Genomic DNA, 22,565 nt, shown 5'->3' on the forward strand with positions numbered 1-22,565 from the left:
TTGTTGTAAATGTCTGACAGGGCTCTTGCAGGAACTTTTAATTTGCACCGTGTGTCAAGATTCAAGAAAGTCTCAAATCATCAGAAAACAATAAATTATTTACACGGCTGATGTACGTCATCTCTTATGCGTAACCTACTGTATTCATACAATATTGTCATTATATTTGGAACTTTGTACCTCAGTGAAGGGTGACATCATACCCTAAATCTCAGTGTTGAAACTAGTGTGCATTTACATTAACTCAGTCAGTTGCCTTAAATGGTAAATATGTATCACCTTTTCAAAACATTTGAAGTGAATTATGCAAATGTTTTACTTAACTTTATCCCCATTTTCAACAATACAGAAAGATACTGGTGAAATATGTGGGCTCATATACACTCTCCTTGATAGCAGGTACTATCAATAAATCAGAACCACTTTTAAAAGATACAAAAAGGGTTTATTAGTACCGAAAAGGCATTTGAACATTCCCTTTTAAAACAGATAAACAAGGTAGGAACCAATTCAAAGAGGAACATTCTAAAACAGGTAAAATCATACAGCTTGGTCAGTGTCCCCTGTACATTTACAGTTTGTCACAGCTGTACAAGAAAAAGTTCATCACAGTACAATCTGTTTTCAATGCAGTTTCAGTCTGTTAAGACAACAGAAGACTGACTTCCAAAGCTTTGTGCTCTACAGGACGTTGTTTTCAGCATATTGGTGAACCAAAAACAATGGAAATGGACATCTTTTCCACACATTTTCTGTTACATATAGGAAGTATACAAACATCCCAGCAACAGGGCCAATGGATCTTCAATCTTTTTTTGTTTGTTTAAAAAATAAAAAATAAAACACATATGCTGATAATTGATTGTTAAAATCAGGGATACAATTAAATAAAAATTAAATAATTATGTATATTTGTTGCCGCTGACTGATTGTTCAGACTAAATAAAGGCATTAAAAAATATAGTTGATGTATACAGTATGAATAGACAAGGAAATATGAATCCGAAACAATGTGAGCAACCATTAAGTGATAGGCATTGAAATAATACATGAAAGGGTATTGCCATTTCACCACCCCTCTAAACAGAACTATTCTGTGTTGTATTTACAGTGCAGAAATACATTTCTCAAATCACCATTACAAAAACAATGTTTACATTTATTAAAAAGGAAGAACATTTTATATTCCAGAACAATGATTTATTAAAACAATGTTGTTGTTTTGTGTGTCAAATAAGTATTTTGAAGAGTCAGTCTTGTAGATACAGTATGCTGCAAGAAAAATAATTATATACCAGTACTTTTTATGACATATTTAGAATACCCTCATGCAAGGATGTCCCTTTTTGAAAAGGGAAGAAAAAAAAACCAGATGGTCTTTGACCTGAATAACAATTGATTGTTAATACAGTACAAAACTTTATACAAAACTGATAGTAATTGTGAGAAATATTAAATAAACATATCATTAAGTGAAATTATAAAATGTACTGTATGTACAGACGAATATCAACCATTGAACAATTGATCACCTGTAGACCACTTCAATAGACGCATGGTCTCCAAGTCAAATTCACAGGTCTGCTATTTACCCTTAAAACCTGGATCATATTGATCCTGATACATTGAGAAGACCAAGGACATGTCATTCATTCAGATTGAAGAACATCACTGACCTGTTTGTCATGGACACATAACAGGGACGTTAAGTTAACCCAGTGCTGTAGACTGAGGGAGAGTCCTGACTGTGCTTTAGTATGTTATAAAGCATTATAGAGTCCAGTGACATCCCTCATTGATATTACGTTTTGGTGTTTAGGGCACAGGAGACATGGTGTAGCAGTAGTGAATGATGATCGCTACAAAATTGCGCTATCGAAAACAGCAAGAAGATACATACATTCGTGTGTGTGTATTTATCCCAGTTAATGAGGTAAAGCTTGCCTCTTGTGGTTCCATGTCCCCTATACAGGTATACAGTTCAAGTTTAGTTCATCCTTTGTAGAGGTGAACTTCTCCGTAAAAATCAATACACAAAAGAAAAAACAGCAGTGTTTTCTCTTACTCTTCTCACAATGGCCTTCTATTGTTGTTTTATGCTGTCTGGAATTTAGCTATTTGTGCTTCTGCAAATTACGACAAATTAGTAGGAGAAGGTACGAGTTTGTCAAACAATGTCCGACATATGTGTAGTAAAAACATGTTCCTACAGACCGATAAGAATGCACCCCTTGGTATACAGAGAGCTATGGTCAACATTATGATATACAGACATACATGGTGTCTGTGCAATGTACAGTTATGAAGGCTCAAATGCTCACCTTAGCGCTCAGAGTCTTTTAATAGTTTTGGCGCTTTTGCTGTTCGTCAGGTATGACGAGTCCTCTGTATCAACCATTACTTCTGCTGGAAAGTTGGCACTTTCCCCTGAAACGAAATGTGCATGGATATATCAGAAATCCTTAATCCCAAATGTCCCCATTGCCAGGAACAGGAAGAACTCTGAGCTCTCTAATATAATATATAATATAGCCTAATTACCTCCCATCGTCCCACTGTGCTGCTGCAGCTGGCTGGTGAAGAAGCGTTCTCTCCTGGACACCTGCTCGTCCCAGGCCTCCAGGATGCGCCGGTGCTCCGGGGGCTCCAGGCTCAGGGTGTCCGGGTGGGCCTCGTCGATGTGGGCCCTCACCCCCTCTAGGCTGTGGGAGTACTGGAGCTCCCCACACACCATACACACCAGCAGCTGGTTCAGCGGGTCGTAGTCCATGAGGTAGCGATTCCTCCATACAGCATCCGAGATGGCGCCGTCGTAGTTTTCGCCATGATCGTCGTCTAGGAAAAGCAGCTCTGATTCGTCTAGAGGAAAGATAGTGGTATTGTGAGACGTGGAACTTTAGGATTTTGGGCACTGGTCAGTCGGCCCAGCGGACTGCAATTTCTACTAGTCCATGATGACTTTCTACTAGCCAAGGGTCCAAAATATTTGTACAAATATTTGGCCTAGTTAGCCACATTTTCTACTAAGGCAACAAGGTTACTCTAAGAAAGGCCTATAGCTGTAGCTAGATTTAGGCTTAATAGATCTAGAAGTATCAAATGCATTACCTTCTAAAGGTTCCGAATGGCCAAAGTCAGGAAAGTAGCCCATGTCTGTCTCTGTGGAAGTACTATGGAAAAAAGGACATCACAGTTATGGTTACTACTAACACACACCTTGGGATAACAGACGTCAGAGAGAAGTCTGAAAACTGGTCTCTCACCTTAGAAGTAGTTCAGAGTCCTCGGAGGTGTTGCACCACCGGTCAGGATCCTGTTCCTTTGGTTGAGAAAAAAATAAAAAATAGTTATGGAAATGAACTGACCAAGAGGAATGAAAGTTACCCAAGGCTGAATCCTCATCCCTTGGTATCAATGCATGATTTACGCAAAGTTACGGTTCAGTCAATGGTTAAACATACAGTGAGGGAAAATAGTATTTGATCCCCTGCTGATTTTGTACGTTTGCCCACTGACAAAGACATGATCAGTCTATAATTTTAATGGTAGGTTTATTTGAACAGTGAGAGACAGAATAACAACAAAAAATCCAGATAAATGCATGTCAAAAATGTTATAAAATTGATTTGCATTTTAATGAGGGAAATAAGTATTTTTTTCCCTCACTGTACAGTTCTGACTTATTACAATATTATATGGCCTTTTCTTTGAAACATTCACCATTGAAAACGTTACCTGAGTCTCCATCTCCTCAAGTAGGTGTTGAGGATGATGAGCGTTGGGGAGGATGGGATGCCAGTTGACCGAGGGCCTCTTTTCCGTCAACTCCCCATCTCTCATTGCTTTCCTGGCTCGCTGCTCCTTCTTCTTCACCCTCCAGTACTCCCTCTTCTTTCTCAGAGTCTCCTCTTCCGACTCCCCCGGCACTGGCTTGGGCGGACCCATGGGGCTTATGTAGATGGGGCTTTTGGTGAGCCCCTGCATTGTAGGCGATCGTACATTATGTACATTCCCACTTTGAGAAATCTGAGCACCATGACATTTGAAAGGAGTCTGTGTTGGGGTGAAAGAGGATGTTTGACTGGGAGGCTGAATTGGTAAGAGCTTGATGCTAGTCAAAGGGTTGGGTGGAGGTGTCAGAGTAGCGATAGGTGAGGTATCGGTGTCCAAGGTTTCCTGCACTCGCAGTCGCCATTTTAGAATGCGGGGCGAGTCAGTGCTGGATCCTGGGGCCGCTTCCTGTTGGTTCTCCACCAATAGCAGCCCGTCTTTCTTCCCCTCACCCAACGGGGGGACAGTGACACCGCTTCCTATAGGGAGAGACACGGTACTAAAGCTATGAGATGTCTGTGGGGACTCTGTGTGACCAATGGGTGAATTGGAGATACTGGTACAGTTGACAGGAGGGTTGAGCTGTGTTGTATCATATGACTGTTCCATGTTGGAGGTGGTGGGGTCTACAACCAGAAGTGTAGGGATGTTGGTGACTGTGCTGAGGCTAGCCTGGGGTCCAGAAGCAGGGGGAGATATAGGCTGGAGAAGGGGGGAGGACTGCAGTTTGAGCAATGGTGCTGTGTGTAGACCGAAGCTTCCGCTCCTCTGCACTGGCCTCTGGGTCTTCACAATAAGGAGATTCGAAACCTGAAAGACAACAACACAATCGATGCATACGTTTACAATAGTTTTATGTCACAATATACAGTATCATTTATAACCGGGGTTATTTGATCTATTTGTTTATTTTTACAAAAATGTACTTGTTTATATGTTTGTCCAGTTCTCAGAATACATACATCTACCCCTCTTCCTCTATTTGTCAAATACACTGAACAAAAACATATAAAACGCAACATGTAAAGTGTCGGTCCCATATTTCATGAGCTGAAATATAAGATCCCAGAAATGTTCTCTCAAATTTTGTGCACAAATTTGTTTACATCCTTGTTAGTGAGCATTTATCCTTTGCCAAGATAATCCATCCACCTGACAGGTGTGGCATATCAACAAGCTGATTAAACAGCATCATCATTACACAGGTACACCTTGTGCTGGGGACAATAAAATACCCCTCTAAAATGTGCAGTTTAATCACACAACGCCACAGATGTCTCAAGTTGAGGGAGCGCGCAATTGGCATGCTGACTGCATAAATGTCCACCAGAGCTGTTGCCAGAGAATTTAATGTTCATTTCTCTACCATAAGCTGCCTCCAATGTTTCAGAGAATTTGTCAGTACGTCCAACTGGCCTCACAACCACAGACCACGTGTATGGCGTCGTGTGGGTGAGCGGTTTGCTGATGTCAACATTATGAACAGAGTTTTCCATGGTGGCGTGGGGTTATGGTATGGGCAGGCATAAGCTACAGACAATGAACACAATTGCATTTTATTGTTGGCAATTTGAATGCCTAGAGATACCGTGACGAGATCTTTGAGGCCCATTGTCGTGCCATTCATCCGCTGCCATCACCTCGTGTTTCAGCATGATAATGCACGGCCCCATGTCGCAAGGATCTGTATAACATTCCTGGAAGCTGAAAATGTCCCAGTTCTTCCATGGCCTGCATACTCAGACATGTCACCCATTGAGCATGTTTGGGATGCTCTGGATCGACATCCAATTCCCGCCAATATCCAGCAACTTCACACAGCCATTGAAGAGGAGTGGGACAACATTCCACAATCAACAGCCTGATCAATTATATGCGAAGGCGATGTCGCGCTGCTTGAGGCAAATGGTGGTCACACCAGATACTGACTGGTTTTCTGATCCACGCCCCTACCTCTCTTTTTAAAAGGTGCAGTTGAAGTCGGAAGTTCACATAGACCTTAGCCAAATACATTTAAACTCAGTTTCTCACAATTCCTGACATTTAATCCTAGTAAAAATTCCCTGTCTTAGGTCAGTTAGGATCACCACTTTATTTTAAGAATGTGAAATGTCAGAATAATAGTAGAGAGAATGATTTATTTCAGCTTTTATTTATTTCATCACATTCCCAGTGGTTCAGAAGTTTACATACACTCAATTAGTATTTGGTAGCATTGCCTTTAAAAAAATGTGTGTAGCCTTCCACAAGCTTCCCACAATAAGTTGGGTGAATTTTGGCCCATTCCTCCTGACAGAGTCAGGTTTGTAGGCCTCCTTGCTCGCACATGCTTTTTCTGTTCTGCCCACAAATGTTCTATAGGATTGAGGTCAGGGCTCATGGCCACTCCAATACCTTGACTTTGTTGTCCTTAAGCCATTTTGCCACAACTTTGGAAGTATGCTTGGGGTCATTGTCCATTTGGAAGACCCATTTGCGACCAAGCTTTAACTTACTGACTGATGTCTTGAGATGTTGCTTCAATATATCCACAATTTTCCTTCCTCATGATGCCATCTATTTTGTGAAGTGCACCAGTCCCTCCTGCAGAAAAGCACCCCCACAGCATGATGCTGCCAACCTCGTGCTTCACGATTTGGATTGTTTTCTTCGGCTTGCAAGACCCTTTTTCTTCCAAACATAACGATGGTCATTATGGGCAAACAGTTCTATTTGTGTTTCATCAGACCAGAGGACATTTCTCCAAAAAGTACGATCTTTGTCCCCATGTGCAGTTGCAAACCGTAGTCTGGCTTTTTTTTCTCTAGGAGACAGAACGCGTCTCCTTCCTGAGCGGTATGACGGTTGCGTGGTCCCATGAGGTTTATACTTGCGTACTATTGTTTGTACAGATGAACGTGGTACCTTCAGGCGTTTGGAAATTGCTCCCAAGGATGAACCAGACAGGTCTATAATTTTTTTCCCCATGATGTCAAGCAAAGAGGCACTGATTTTGAAGGTAGGCCTTGAAATACATCCACAGGTACACCTCCAAAATTGACTCAAATGATGTCAATTAACCTATCAGAATCTTCTAAAGCCATGACATAATTTTATAGAATTTTCCAAGCTGTTTAAAGGCAGTCAACTTAGTGTATGTAAACTTCTGACCCAATGGAATTATGATACAGTGAATTATAAGTGAAATAATCTGTCTGTAAACAATTGTTGAAAGAATTACTTGTGTCATGCACAAAGTAGATGTCCTAACCGACTTGCCAAAACTATAGTTTGTTAACAAGAAATTTGTGGAGTGGTTGAAAAATGAGTTTTAATGACTCCAACCTAAGTGTATGTAAACTTCCGACTTCAACTGTATCTGTATACCCAGTCATGTGAAATCCATAGATTAGGTCCTAATGAATTTATTTCAATTGACTGATTTCCTTATATGAACTGTAACTCAGTAAAATCTTCGAAATTGTTGCGTTTATATTTTTGTTCAGTATAGGTTCATGGTATTTCAGTTGAACTTGACAGTGGCCCTGACCAGAGGACACAACTGTACAGTATGTTCTGTAAGTACCTAAAACACTTTGCGAACTACATATCAGTTCCACACTCCAAATGACATAACCAAAAAACATACTTTTACCTCAAATTTCATTGAAATGATAAGTATAGGCCTACCATTGTGAATGACAAAATCTGCAGTGATGAAATGTAATATCAAGATTACAAAAGACATCCACCCACCTTTGCTGCTTTGAGGGCCAGTCGTCTGCCGTAGTCCCCCCGTCTCAGCCCCCCTCCTCCCTGCCTGGCTGTCCTAGCTCTCTGCTGCCTCTTCATCATCCTCCAGTATTCCCTCTTCTTCTCCAGAGTCACATTCTGGCCTGTCACCGCTGGGGCGTGCTGATGTTGCTGATGCTGTTGTTGATTTTGAAGTTGTTGATTTTGTTGTTGTTGTAGCAGCAGCTTCGGGGGTTCTGGGGAGCAGCAGTGGTGGTGTCCTGCTTTTTTGGAACGCAGCCTCTGGGCTCTGCGAGGGAGGTGTGGTCCCCTGGAAGCCGCCATGTGGGTCCAGGAGTGTGTGGGTGTGTGAGTGGGGGGATCGGAGGGAGGGAGAGCTGGGAAATACAGTGTTTCAGTGCAAGGACTTGACAGGGGAGAGTCCTTAGGATGAGGGCTCAATGGACGAATGGTTACCTGGCAGGATGGCAGGGTGTCAGCATCCACCTGCCACCCTTTGACCTCCAACGATAGGTCACCAGACAGGGAGACCTTCTCATCTCCCAGGGTGAGCAGAGGTAGATTTGGCTTGACCTCCATCCGGACGGCAGCATCCTTGTAGGAACAGGTCTGAGGGTCACTTTTACAAGGCAGCTGTTCTGTAATACAGTCTGGCTGTTCAGTAATACAGTCTGGCTGTTCCATTTTACAGTCAGCCACAGTGCTGAGCGATTCCTCCAGGAGCTTCTTCATAGAGGCCACCACCAGGAGAGTGGTGGCCTGGCTGTCAGCACTCAAGGCTGGGTCTGGCGGCTCGGTCTGTGGTGGCTCTGGAGGTGGTGGTGAACACCGGGACGTTTTGATATCAACACAGAGGGGTTGTTCCAGTGGAGGACATGGAGCGTCTGTTGATCCTCTCCCTTGTTTGATTTGGTTTCCCTGTGGAGGCGTGGACAAACTGGTGTTTGAGAGAGGCTTGATAGTCTGTGTGTTGTTGACAGAGGTGTTGACATTGGGAATGGGGACGGCTAATCGTGCTAATTTTTGGTTCCGCCTCTTCTGTGAGGTAGTCTTTCCCCTAGCTTGAACACCTTGCCTTAGGCGGGTGGCACGGGCTGCCCTCTGCTCTCGTTTTTTTACCCTCCAGTACTCCCTCTTCTTAGCCATCTTTTCCTCCTCTGTTAGCTTTGGGTCCAAGTTTAGCACTGCTGATGCTGTAGAAGCTTTGACAGCCATCTGCATGACGCAGCTAGCCGGCTTTGGTATCGCTGTAGGCAAACCAGGAAAGGTGTTTTGAGGGCGTGTGAGGGTGATATGACTCTGGGGCTGGACAACTGTTTGTGGATTCAGGAGGTTTTTCGGTGTGCTTCGAAATTCAGTCCTCGGTCTGACTGAAACTAACCTGGGAGGCTTTGTGATTGACAGGCCGATGGGAGAACCGGAGACATTGACCTGAGCAGGACGGATTAGAGGTGGTGGTGGGTTGACCCGTATTTGATGTACCATATTACTAGATGTATCACCAGTGGGTTTGGGAAGCAGTTGGTGTTGGCGATGTGTGTTAGTGTTGGTAAATGAATTATTAACAGGTATCCCACCGCTGAAACTAATTTCACCCCCAGTCTCTTTTGCTTCTGTAATGAGATCAATTTGGGGAATGGTATTGGTCAAGGTACCGTCCTCCTTGATGAACCCTCCAATGGTCTCTGAGGCGTTGGTGTGGGTAGGCCTACTTCCTGTTGGTTGTGGCAGTGTGTTGTTGCCCGCCGCTCTCGCCTTCCTCATATCCTCCAGTATGCTCTGGTACCGGTTGACTCTTCGCATCAGAGCATCCCTCTCCTTCATCTTAGCTCGGACTTCCACCGACAGCTTAGCTCGCTGTTCCCGCTTTTTGACACGCCAGTATTCCCGCTTCCGGGCCACCCTCTGCTCGGGGGTCTCCGTTGGGTCCTCTCGGAGTGCGTTGCGGGTTTTGAAGGCTGTAGCATGACAGGGGGACTTCCTCATGTTTCTCTGACCCAGGTAATTCCGTTGGGTTTCAATGAACCTCTGTCTCGGAGTCCTACAACGGACCATACCTCGGCTAGTGTTGGCAAACTGCCCTGGACCAGGGAGCCTTCTGCTTGGTTCCCCTGCTGGTTTATAACCAATGACATTCGATGCCATACCAGTTTGCATTGTTGCTTCAGCTTCCTGCGGATTCTCTACTTTTAGCTGAACGGTCTGTTGATTAGTGTTGACTGCAGTTAGCTTAGCCAGGACTGAATCCTCAGACTCCCTTTTGACTACAACGCTAGCCACTGCTCTGGCGTTCTTTAGCAGGCGTCCGGCTGAGATGAACGGGACCCTGACTCTATTAACACACTGCCTCTGGCCCTGTCCACTCAAAGCAGACGGAGGACGTTCAATGACCACGTTGGTTAACAGTCCAGCTTTCTGCAACGATACCTCCATGTTCGTGATTCTCTCTCTGGCCTTCGTTAACCTACCCGCCTGCTTCGCTCTCTGTTCTCGCTTCTTGATGCGCCAATTCTCTCTGCGCATGGCGGCTTTCTCCTCCTCAGTCTCCAGTGGAGCTGATGTGTCGTTGATACTTCTAACTCCTTGGGCTGTGACCAAGTCACTCTTTTTCCCACCTAGTTGTGTTACTTTCATCCCTATAGGCCTACCCTCTGGTTTGTGAATGAGGGCAGGGGCAGACTGATTGGTCACGGTCAACCCTGTGGTAATGTTAGCAGTTAGCGGTCCAGGCTGAACACGCACTGTAATTTGCGTCTCAGTTAACGCATCAGGCCTTGATACACTCTGGGTGGCCAGATGCTTTTGAGTCGACACTACAGGAGTGCTGCCATTCAGAATAGTCATTCCGCTTGGTGGTTGGCGAGGTGCAGAGCCTGAGGGTCTCACCGTCACTTTTACCAGAGGCACGGAGGAGCCACTGTTGAGCAGCACTCCGTTGTGTTTGGCTGGGGTAACCGTTCCGATCACAGTGCCCCCTTTTGGGGAACTTTTCACCGCCATCTTGCAGACCATCGCACCTTTTCCTGGACCTGAACTGGACGTTGGGAACTGAGGCAAGACTTTGTCGAGTTTTATCCTCTGGAACCACCTCTCCTTTTGGTTTGCTGAGGAAGAGTTTTGGTCCCCTTCACCAACACTATGGTTCTGATGATGAAAGACAGCAGAACCCTTTCCCTTTAATAAGACTACAGGTGCACCACCGACATTGGTTTGGTAGGAACCATCGCTATTCAACAAAGGGGGGGCAGACCCTGCCATTGAACAAGAGGCACTGGAATTCAATGCCATTGAGGTTAGGGTATTATGGACTGCATTTCTGCCCAAGGAGTTACTCCCTCTGTTTGTAGCTTTTGCCTTCTTGACCTCTGACAGCTTGGCCCTCTGCTCTCGTTTCTTGGTCTTCCAGTACTCTCTCTTCTGGGCTAGTGTGGCATCATCGAACTCTGAGGCCGGACGGTAGCGCTGACCCCGTGGGCTGTCAGCCCCTCCAGTTCCCTTGGTGGTTGGCATGATGGTCGCTGATTGGTCACCTCTCGTGCTCTTCACCAAACTGTGCTGGCTGCAGACTCTTCACACATCCCACTCTCCTTCGTCCAATGTTCACCAGATATGGATATCGTCAGCCTTTAGCCTACAATGTTGTATGCGATTGAGTAACATCCTATAGATCTTGTTATGTCTGTCTCCCATCTCTGGTGGTCACCCGCCACATGTTGACATTAACAGACACCAGATGGTCCTGAAAATGAGAAAAACAACACGCTTAGTGAGACAAATATACTAATCTAATAGGTATTGGGAAATTGGATTGTTCACTGACATATCACATCTTGAAGTTGTTTTAAATCTGTTGCCAGTTTAGGAACCAAATAAATAAACATACTTCTTCAAAACCATGTGGTTGCACCCCATTTATCCATCCCAAAAGTAAAGCTAAATATTCAATTGTAAATTATATATATTTAACTCATTGTCAAGTATTGGCATTTATTAATGCAATTCCTGGCTGGCTTAGATATTGAATTTAATAAAAGAAAGGAAGCAAGAAATAACTTTTGTGTTATTATTCAACTAATTAATATAGGCCTAATTAATCAAATATTTTCTGGATCCTAATTTAGACTATACAAATGCAATCTTTTTGGCACATGAAATCTGCAACACTTCCAAAATGCAGGCTGTGTTCTCTCGCTGACAGCCAGCATCAAAGAGCATGCACAACAACCAGGAAGAGAACAAATGGCACTGCCTCTTTAAACCAAGTCCTCCGTCTATCACAAATTATGTCTGTCGTGTGCCATTTTTCATTCTCATACGAATACGAATACCAAACGCAGTGTGCCGACGCGTGACAAATCATAGCCAAAAATTCCAACGAAAAGCCCCCGGAAAATTGGACACATTTGGTGATATTCATGTCTCTACCAGCGTACAATGGACAATCTCTTCCTCCTCCCCTGTCCACACGGACTGGCGTCTGCCTGCGTGTGTTCCTTGTCTAAATGAATCGAAAAGCATAAAACCAAGCTAGCGGTAAAAGAGCAGGATGGTTGGAAAGGTGTGAAAAAACATGCATATGCATTACCTGGCAGTTACACCTAACTTTCCGGGACAGTTTGTGAACGTTTGGACAGATATACTGTCAGGACACTGCAGCTACTTCCCTCGAGCCAGCCTTTCTCTCTATCGATGCCTTCCTTGACAACGTTGAAAAGTACCAGGATGTGGGACCTTGCTGCTTGTGTGTAAACTGCGTCGTGTGGACAGATACAAGCCTCTTAAAGCCGTACTACCACAACAGGGGACATAATTTGGTTTATAGATGGTCAATGAAATGGAGCAATTTTTATCCATATACTGTGTCCCCAAGATGCCACACATGGCCCACCCTATAATAAGGTTGTATTCTAGACTATTGGTAATATAATTTTACCATGTTGAACATTGAGGTGATATGAACCACTGCACCAATCAATCAATTAAATAATAATATGCCATTTAGCAGACGCTTTTATCCAAAGCGACTTACAGTCATACGTGCATACATTTTTGTGTATGGGTGGTCCCGGGGATCGAACCCACTACCTTGACGTTACAAGCGCCGTGCTCTACCAGCTGAGCTACAGAGGACCACAGAACCAAATCACTTAAATATTTGGTAATTGAATATTTGTTCTAGAACATTTGACAGATGCAATATTTCCACAAATATTTAAATAATAGACAATGTTGCCACCAGCGTTGTATTTATCCATGGTTGGGAATTTCAGCATTTTGGCAAATATTTGCACATGGGAATTTAGAAGTATTTCTCTCAATACCTCAATATTTCACTATAATGATGACGAAGTAATGACAGTGCAAGATCAATTGTTATGATGTTCCCTGATATTATGCAGAAGTCAGTGTACAGAAGGAATTCTTCATAAATAGTGAAAAATATGGACACCTATAGGGGGGCCATTTCAACAACAGTAGGCCCCCCCCCCCCCCCCCCCCCCCCCCCCATTTCATTAACGTTTGTCTTTTAAGTAAGAAAACTAAACCATGGCAAAGTGATACATTTTTGTCCAATTGATTTTGCAGGAGAACTGACCTAAACACATCTGGCCCCTGGGTGTGCGTGTCGCTGCATGAATGCCGCTACTGTCTCTTTAAATTTACCCAGGAGCCCCTTAAGGAGCCCCAGGGGCCCCAAGCTCGGCTCCCCACCCTGAAGACAAGCAGAGCCTTAAAATACATACAAGAGGCCGCTATAGCTCACCATAAACAGGAGAGGCGCACACCCGAAGAAGGATATAAGACCGACCAAAAATCGTGCCGATATATGAAAAGTTAACTTGGCTCCAGAGCTGAGCGCGTGGGGGGACGAGGGGCACATTATACAGACAGCACGGGGCACCCAAAAAGCGATGGGTCCGTTCATGGTCTAGATAGCTTGCAAAACGCGTGCTGAACGATTATCCAAAAATACAGTTCCTACCTGGTCTATTAGAGCGAATTGAAGGCATTAGTAAATAGTGTAAGGTTGCAGAGTTATGGAAGAGAAAGAGACAGGGGAGAGCGAGCCTGTGGTCCTTCCGTGTGCTGAGCAGGCAGATTCTCTCTCATTAATAATAAGCGGAGAGGAGGAAGCGACGCAAGAGCAGAGTGACTTGGGACACTGTTCAGGAGGTAAAGATTGTCATGTTTTTGTTTCGAGAGTACGGAGAATCGACCCTTCGTCTGCCCGCCACCCTTTGTCACAGTTAATCTGTGTGACGGACAATGCCATCTAGCAGCATGGCCCTCTTGTCTCAGTGGCTCCACTATAAACAAAGGCAAAATACCATGCTGGTTGCTTGCTGTGATGCACAGTCGCCACCCAGCGGAAACTAGCGGCGGCTAACTCGTCTAAATGGAGTCGCTGCCCGATTTCTGATGGCGGGGGTGCCGTGCGGAAATAGAATATTGTCCTTACATTAACGATTTGATTATGAACCCCAATTATTGTGTCTGCATATTTCTAGCTGAATACATATATTTGGGAATGTCAGGGTATGTGACACCAGCCATCTGAGAAATATAATTTGAATTGTATGTTATAGAGCTTTGAAATGTACTGCTTCATTACATCATTACCAGGAATAACCTACACCCACTGCATGTGCATCTCTTAACTATCTCTCTCTCTTTCCTAGAGAAGGACGGTCTGACCAATGGCCACGTGGACGATGATGGCGAGGAAGGGATGGTGACCCCCCTTTGTTCCCCGGGCACCAGCTACTGGAGTGTCAACGAGGGTCCAGACTCCCCCTTCCTCCTTTCCCCCATCCCGGGCCCCTCTGGACGCAAAGAGAAGGTCCAATGCGCCTCCCGACCCGGCCTCAGCCGCATCCCGGGCAGGGATCATCGGCGCTACTACCACGAGTACTGGCGCAGCGAGTTCCTGATGGACTTTGACCCCCGTCGCCACGGCATGATCTGCATGGTGTGTGGGAGCTCGCTGGCCACACTCAAACTCAGCACCATCAAGAGGCATATTAGACAGAAGCACCCGGACTCTCTGCTGTGGAGCGCGGCCGACAAGGAGGTGATCCGCTCGGGCTGGGAAAGCCACCTGAGTCTGGAGGGGGGCCAGAGGCTGTACTGTCCGGCCGGAGGGGTGGTCGCCATCTCCCAGGGACAGGAGGAGGAGCTGCTGGACTGTGCTCGCCACTCCACCGGTGGGTGGGGGTTTCTGGAGACTGGAATGGAATGAAATGTCATGGCCTAGTTTTATGATAAGAGTTTCAGGATCTTGCACTTGGTGGCAGTATGAGCATATCTGATTAAGTGTTTATGTTGTAGAGTCATGCTCATATTGCCAAGATCCACTTTTACAGTAGTGTTAGAGGGTGATGTCATTGTGAAGTGGCTTTATGTAGTCGTAAGAAGACAGGCTGCTCTTGTACCAATGATCTTAACCTGAATTTAATTTTTACAGATGGGTGCATATTTCATTTTTATGTGATTGTCGTACTATATATTTTTATTCATGTTAACATTTAAACTGCATATCCCCTCTCCTTTACCTCACATAGGAAAACCTGGTGGTATAGTGTCCCCCAAACTCCAGCCCCGGTCCCCGACCCCGTCTCCCCCTCCCTCGGTCCCCCTCCAGCAGGAGGAGCTCCCCGGGCCCTCGGCCCAGACCCTGGAGCGCTACCTGAATGACTCGCTCCACGCCTGGTTCAGACAGGAGTTCCTCATGGAGTACCAGGCGGAGGCGGGCAGGCTGGTGTGCATGGTGTGCGGCCGCCCGCTGCCCTCGCTCCACCTGGACCACATCAAGAGCCACGTGCTGGACATCCACCCCCAGTCGCTGGTCTACAGCTCGGAGGAGAAACACTGCATCCTGCAGACCTGGGCTCAGACACACGGTGAGACTGAGGGAGGGAGGAGGGAGAGGGGGTAACAGGACAGGGAGGGAGTTATTCTGTAACTGTGGCTCAGTCTTTGTCATTGTTCTGATTAAGGGCATTGATGAAGGCCGAAACGTCAAGCTTTTAATAGTTGCTTGAATAAAATATGTTTTTAATGGTGAGCTAGCATTGCAGCCTTTTCATTTCAGTCACTGTGGCTTTAGGAAGTTTTATCAACTTGTGTTTTGAAGTGAGTAGGACTTATTTATTTATTTTTGTTACATTTGTATGTCTCTGTGTACAAAGGTAGACCAGTTACGTATATTTTTTTCTGCAGCACAGATCTAAAATGGCTTTTCTTCTGATAACCATTGATAAAGTGATTAATAGCCATTTATATCCTTGAATATACACTGAGCATACCAAACATTAGGAAGACCTTCCTAATATTGAGTTGCACCATGCTGGCACATGTTGACTCCAATGCTTCCCACAGTTGTGTCAAGTTGGCTGGATGTCCTTTGGGCGGTGGACCATTATTAATACACACGGGAAATTGTTGAGCGTGAAAAACCCAGCAGCGTTGCAGTTCTTGACACAAACCGGTGCATCTGGCACCTACTACCCTACCCTGTTCAAAGGCACTTAAATATTTTATCTTACCCATTCACCCTCTGAATGGCACACATACACAATCCATGTCTTAATTGTCTCAAGGCTTAAAAACCCTTCTTTAACCTGTCTCCTCCCTTTCGTCTACACTGATTGAAGTGGATTTAACAAGTGACATCAATAAGGATCATAGCTTTCACCTGGATTTACCTGGTCAGTCTATGTCATGGAAAGAGCAGGTGTTCTTAATGTTTTGTATACTCAGTGTATATATCCCTTACTAAACTCTCATTCCTCAACCCCACCCCATGCCCCATATCAGAATCCGACCCTCTAAACGACTTCATCAAATCTGAGCCCAACACCAAAGACGAGAGAGATGCTGGAGTGGACTTCTTCCCTGATGACCTGGAGACCATCCAGATTGGCTCAGACACGTATGCAGAGGACAACGATGAGGCGTTATCCCAGATACAGGACATGGTTGATAGCGGTGATGGCGTTGGTGGTGCTCCAGAGGTGACCAATCCCATACCCCCTCTCCCTCTTCGCCAACCCAGGAAGAGGCGTCTTCGTGGGGGCTTCCCCTGGCGGCTGCGCCTGGACTACCTGGTGGCCTACGGACCCCAGGGTCGTGGCACCTTCTGCATGGTGTGCTCCCAGGCCCTGCCAATGGCCAAGGTGAGCAGCTTCCGCCGCCACATCCAGGAGTGCCACCCTGAGACCACCAGCCTGGCCCGGGAGGAGAGGGAGGCCATGGCCGAGGCCTGGACCAAAGAGGCTCCCACGGAAGACAACCTGGCTGTGCAGATGAAAGAAGGTAAAACTTATAAGTTTCAACCAATGTAAAAGAGAGACTGTAGCTACTCTCAGCAGAGAAAGAGGAAATACTAACTGATTCACCAAGTGGTTTCTGCCCACTGTAGCTACTCTCAGCAGAGAAATAGGAAATACTAACTGATTCACCAAGTGGTTTCTGCCCTCTTACTGACTGACCCCCCCCCTCCCCTCTCTCTGACAGAAGTGGACCCCAGTGACATCGTCAGCCTCCCTGTGGCGGGAGAGATGGGTGAACAGGCCTCGCCCGACAACAACAACAACCGGACCACCAAGATGGCCACCACCAAGGCCGTAAAGAAGGAGGAGGGGGTTGCCACCATGCCTGCCACTCCGGGGCGCCACGGCCACTACCCAGGCAAGGACCAGCGGCGGAACTACCAGGTGCGCTGGAGGATGGAGTTCCTGATGGACTACGACTGCCGGAGACATGGGTTGATCTGTATGGTGTGCGGGGCAACGTTAGCCACTCTTAAAGTCAGCACTATCAAGAGACACATCCAGCAGGTTCACCCTCATTCTCTGGAGTACGGCCCCGACGAGAGACAGCAGGCCCTGCTCAGCTACAACCAGACAGCCCTGCACTTCGTCCACTCGGATGACTGTTTCTCCTCACTAGACCACGGACACACGGCACTCGGACAGACGGCCGCCGGCCTCTTTGTCAGCTAGGACGAGGGGCGCCAGGCATGGCTGTTCTCTGTCCACCCCACTTTCCCTTCCAAGTCTCTCTTTCTCAGGAAGTTAGAAACAAGGCTTGGTAGAGCCCTGTCGTGAGTTGTGCAGTGACTGGCACAGTTGGTGATTAATTTGTCAGCGAGTATACAATATAGCACTTTCTGTCCCAAAAATTTACTAAAACCTAGATTTGGGTGTGTAGGTGATTGAATGAGTGGGTGTTTGAGGTGTATTGCTAAAGACAATGAACAACACTTAAAGATGTGATTATCTTTAGTGACTCAATTACGTCCCGTTATTTTAAAAGGAAATTCCTTGTTTACAATGAGGTAAATGGACGTCCTCCAGAGATTTTTCTCATTCTTGAATTAGAAGATGTCATCTTCCATGTCTTTTCCAGTGTCACAGTACTATTGTTACAATGGCCCACACCTATTTCTGATTCTCTTATTAGCAAAAAATCTGCGCACAAAAAAAATCTATGTAAATAGTGTTGAATTATTATAACTTTTTTTTTTTACAAGCACTTTTACACGTGGTTTTTACAAAAGGGTTTGTAATTACAGCCATGTTTTCTAAATGAAACGATGCCACGTAAAATGTCATTTTGCATGGGAATTCTGAAGTCATGCATGATTGTGGAGGGATTGCCTTCTATGGCTGAGGCACTTAGTTTATGAGAGCATTTCTAGCTTTATTTATACAAGATTTCACATGCAAGGTTTCCATTTCAATAACTCACATATTACAAGGTTTATGCAACAATTAACTACATGGAGAGAAAAAAAACGATAACATAGTCAGGAAATAAATAGCCAAATTGACCATCTCTGAAATGACCCCCTCACTTGCCCTTATTTCAGTGACCTCTGAAATATCACTCCACCAGGAAAAATAACTCAGGGATTGTCTGTTTTCCATCTGTGGTCGCACTTTCGCTCGCTTGTTAACTTGTCAAAATTAGTGCATACATTGGTTGTCATTACTTTTAATGGTTTAACTGTCAACAGCAGTTAAAATGGTCCTATCGTATTCAAACAACAGCGAAAGTAAAGTTGTCCAGTGCACAGCTGGAACAAACGACAGGCAACAAAAGAGAGTGAACGACTAACTACACTTAACATGACAACAGTTTACAACCCATGGACTAAATGTATCATTCAAATAACCAGATGGCAGCATTTGTCCAGTTATGTGGAGAGGAAGGGACATCAGTGTTGAATATCAAACCCCCTCACTCTCTTCCTCTAACCTAAACTGCCTGTGTTGGTGACTTCGGCTGTGTGAAAATGTTATTAACTTTCAAATCCTTGCTTTCTCTGTCCTTGTTTCCTCAAAGCGCATTGCCGGTCCAAAGGGGGGACCTTGGATCTTCTCTAATGCGTTTTGAGGAAGCAAGGATTTGACAGTTAGTAAAGGTTTTCAGACACAGCCCTAGTTGGCGCAGTGGTCATTTTTGCATGCAGGAGATGGGCAAGGAGAGGTGAAATAATTCGGATTTATTCCATCTGGGCTTGGAGCGGCCACAGAATCAGGTTGTAAAAAGCTTTGTGACTCAGCACTTAAAAATGTAAATAAATAGGACTTAAATATGGCAAAGTGATTGAATAAGAATACACCTTGTTTGTTGCGATGATTTACATGTATGGTTGTGTGTGTAGGGGGCACGTTAAAAATACCCTTTGGTGGTACTTCGTTAGCTTGGGTGAGGACACAAGCAATGATCTTCTGTTTTTTAAGGGACTGATTCCTTTGTCTTTCCTCAATTATTTCTTCTTCTGTTTCAAGTATCCGCTCTGTATTTAATCTGTACATGGCAAAAGGTTGTCGATTGATATATGCATTCTGTCCTCAATGAGCCTTGTAATAAAAAATGATCTAAATAATATTGTCTGACAGGTTATCTGGGGACTGTATTAAGAAATTATGGCTAAAATTGACTCTACTCAATGGTCATTTGCAGACAGCTGGTAATAACTTACAAGCAATACTGCGAATTAATGCATTAATACCTGATTGGGGTTACCATGGCTATTAAAAAGGAACTACTTTTTGATTATCTCAACATGCAGGCCTGGTCTAAAATGAATAGCTACAGTAAAATCCTCTGATCGAAAACAGTGATATTACCATCCCTATGTGCAGACTGGACCTTGAATGCTGGACTCCTATTTTTAGAAGCTGTTTTCAATCTTGACTCAATTTAATCCCAGCGGTTCAGACATGCTGTAATGCTTACTCTTTAAAAGTTGTAGAGCAGACCACAAATTTACAAACAAATCCCCCAAATCCTTGTTCATTACATTCTTTATTAATTCCACTTTGACATCAGTACAGGGATCACTTTTTTTTATGTAACATTTTTTCCAAAGCTCAAAAATGTGAACTAGTCATTGCTAACTATCAGATCTGAGATGTTAGTTACCACAGCTAGATACCAATAAACAGTCAAAAGCAAAACAAAGAATGCCCCCCCCCCAAAAAAAAAAAAACTCCTGCCAAACCCCTCCAAGAAATAAAAAAACTGACCAGGAAAAAGGTGACAAAATGCTTCAAGGAAACTTCAAAAATGTGCGTGTAGATTTATCGTATTTTACGCTAAATAAACCAAGACTAAGTAAGAGGTCTGCATTATAATCTATTGAAAACATAGGTAGCATTGCCTTCCTTCAATGAAAAAGTTGAGAGGTGGAGCGCCCCATGAATAGCCCGACTGTCTGGAACACCTTGTCATCGTGAGGTCCTCATCATGGCTACTGAATGTTCCATTAGTCCAGCATCACAAGGACAAGGGGTGTTTACAGACATTGGATACGTTCAACTGTGGGTGGGTGAACATGTGTGTGTGTGTGTGTGTGAGAAAAACAAACATTCTGTCCAATAGCTTGAGTTGAGGAATTGAGGGTAGAGTAAGACTTGGCCCTAGTGAGTCGAGTAGAGTGTGTCCAGTGGCTTGGGATGAACTGTCACGGAGTTGGACATACAGACACATGCATGCACAAGGGAACCAAGAAGCTTTGTTGCTCCACAACTCTTAGGCAGTGTGACCACTGACAACATTGGGACCACTATGAAACACTGGTTTGCATGCATGGGGAGGAATGTTCTATCAATGTTGCAGGGTAACGTTCAGCAGTTAACAGACATTTGAGTAGTAGTAGCTGCTGATGCATTGAGGCAATGTGAGAACAATCATTGTAGATGTTATAACAGTAGTCTTTTAGCTTTAGTGCTAAATGACAAAATGTCGTCTAAACTTAGTTTGGACACAATGTCTATGAGTATTGACAATCACAATAGGAGGTGGAACCGTCCATTATATTTTTCATCAACAACTGCTTTTAAAATTCCTTTCGAAGACACATCACATTGCCATCACAGAGACGTAACAGTAGTCTTAAAATAGTTCACCATGGTTTTTATTGAAATCAAAACACTAAGCAATCACAAATAATTATCTTAACAAAAACCAAAAGGGTTAAGAATATGATACAGCCTATATAAAGTGTGAAAATGTGTTTCCAGCTTCTGCAATGACATGCACTTCATGGCATTCGAAGAAGAAAAAAACATTACAGCGGAGGCTGCTGAGGGGAGAATGGCACGGAGCAAATGGAATGGCATCAAACACCTGGACACCATGTGTTGGATGTATTTGATTCCATTCCACTGATTCCGCTCCAGTCATTACCACGAGCCCAACCTCCTGTGATTACAACCCCCACCAGACTTTTTCTTACACCCCCCCCCCCATCGTTACGTTGTAGTTATACTTCCAACTACCTTCCAAAAAGGAACAGTCTTTCAACCCATATCCAACCATTTTCCAAGAGGTCTCACTGAAGAAGTCAAGCGGTTATGAAGCTTCATGAAGCCTTTTTACGGAGCTAAAAGGGGAGTCAACAGCAGCAATCCTATAAGTACTAATCATATCACTAATAGTAACAATATAAATGTACAGGTGAACGTGAGACTTTGACATTGATGTTGACTTGAACAGTTGCGACAAAAAAACAAGTTATGACCGCTGTAAGAGGGAGTTCCCTTTTTCTAAAAAGCAACGCTAACTTGTTTCACACAGCAGAGGAAGAGGGAGCCTGTTGTAGTCACAGTTTACCAAATGCATCCAAATCAAATCAGGGCGAACTAGACCAAAAGCATCCCAGCTGGTTCAGTGTTCCAATCCTTTTATTTCAACCTGCTAGTGGGATTTGAAAATAAAGTTCAGTGCATTGCAGAAACGTTATACATACGAGCCTTTAAGGTGAACAAAACACAATAACTCCATAAACAGGCCAATCAGTAACAGTGAAATCCCAGTACCAGGTTCGAAACAAACATTTTTTTGTTTGGTTTATCCATCCAATTGCCACACAGAGAGCGAGACAGAGAAGGAATAAAACTAGCCACAATTTACACCCAAAAGGTTATTTATCAGTTTGCTCTTTTAAAAAAAACTTTTCAAACTTTTAATTGTTTACTTATGTTCAGCGAAACGTATAGTTAAAAGTACAGACATCTGCTTTTTTGCCAAACAAACACTGGTCCTTACTCGTCAATGACACTCCCTACACCCTCCCAACTATACACTACAAAACCAGGTAATTGATTCAGTCTAGTTCACTTGACCCCTGCATCAAAGACAGGTGTTCTGCCGAGGCGTTACATCACTTCCTCCCGCTTGAGACGTGATTCCTGTCTTTTTCTAAATTCTTGTAGTTAAGCTGCGCGGTTTACATTGAATATTGAGTAGCATTTTAGATAATTTTTTCTACCTAGCAGGTTCAGTGCGGATGGTAGGTGGGAGGGAGGGAGTAGGGAAAGAGAAGGGGGAGGATAACTGAAAAGGAGAGGCAAGGAGAGGGCAGGGGGTTTAAGATGGGATAAATGTGATGAGGATGGTGACGTCTGAGGGCCGATCATTCAGCTTTCGTACGCTTGATGGCTCCAGGGAGTTTCTCTTGCAGCCTGGAAGAGAAAAGATAAAGACAA

General features: G+C 44.4%; 3 protein-coding genes across 4 annotated transcripts in view; 1 reads left to right on the forward strand and 2 right to left on the reverse strand.

The window, feature by feature from the left end:
• Positions 1-433: 433 nt before the first annotated feature.
• LOC311131800 (uncharacterized protein) lies at positions 434-10,353 on the reverse strand. The gene is made up of 6 exons (XM_084164930.1): positions 7,567-10,353; positions 3,736-4,641; positions 3,264-3,319; positions 3,109-3,170; positions 2,542-2,859; positions 434-2,427 (listed from the first exon to the last, which is right to left on the reverse strand). Exons 1-6 carry the CDS (start codon positions 10,195-10,197, stop codon positions 2,330-2,332), a joined length of 4,071 nt encoding a protein of 1,356 aa, XP_084021056.1. The 5' UTR covers positions 10,198-10,353; the 3' UTR covers positions 434-2,329.
• A 3,248-nt stretch (positions 10,354-13,601) lies between these two features.
• On the forward strand, positions 13,602-17,567 carry zfta (zinc finger translocation associated; the record flags this gene model as incomplete). The annotated part of the gene is made up of 5 exons (XM_084165202.1): positions 13,602-13,737; positions 14,244-14,768; positions 15,126-15,464; positions 16,381-16,878; positions 17,080-17,567. 5 exons carry the CDS (start codon positions 13,602-13,604, stop codon positions 17,565-17,567), a joined length of 1,986 nt encoding a protein of 661 aa, XP_084021328.1.
• A 3,407-nt stretch (positions 17,568-20,974) lies between these two features.
• rtn3 (reticulon 3) overlaps positions 20,975-22,565 on the reverse strand; it is a 39,830-nt gene continuing 38,239 nt past the window's right edge. For both annotated transcript variants that reach the window (XM_084165486.1, XM_084165485.1), the window contains one exon: positions 20,975-22,541. In XM_084165486.1, the coding sequence (XP_084021612.1) occupies positions 22,493-22,541 (49 nt within the window). In that variant the 3' untranslated portion in view covers positions 20,975-22,492. The remainder of the gene's footprint in view (positions 22,542-22,565) is intronic.

Source organism: Coregonus lavaretus (assembly GCF_964263955.1).
Source record: "Coregonus lavaretus genome assembly, chromosome: 7".
NCBI lineage: Eukaryota > Metazoa > Chordata > Actinopteri > Salmoniformes > Salmonidae > Coregonus > Coregonus lavaretus.

Bases quoted from the DNA above. Each gene is read 5' to 3' on its own strand.
- LOC311131800 (XM_084164930.1), bottom strand. From the start codon at position 10,197: ATGAAAGTAACACAACTAGGTGGGAAAAAGAGTGACTTGGTCACAGCC. The intron at 4,642-7,566 runs GTGGGTGGATGT...GTTGTCTTTCAG, and splicing joins TGGCCCTCAAAGCAGCAAAG to GTTTCGAATCTCCTTATTGT. The intron at 2,428-2,541 runs GTAATTAGGCTA...ATTTCGTTTCAG, and splicing joins GCACAGTGGGACGATGGGAG to GGGAAAGTGCCAACTTTCCA.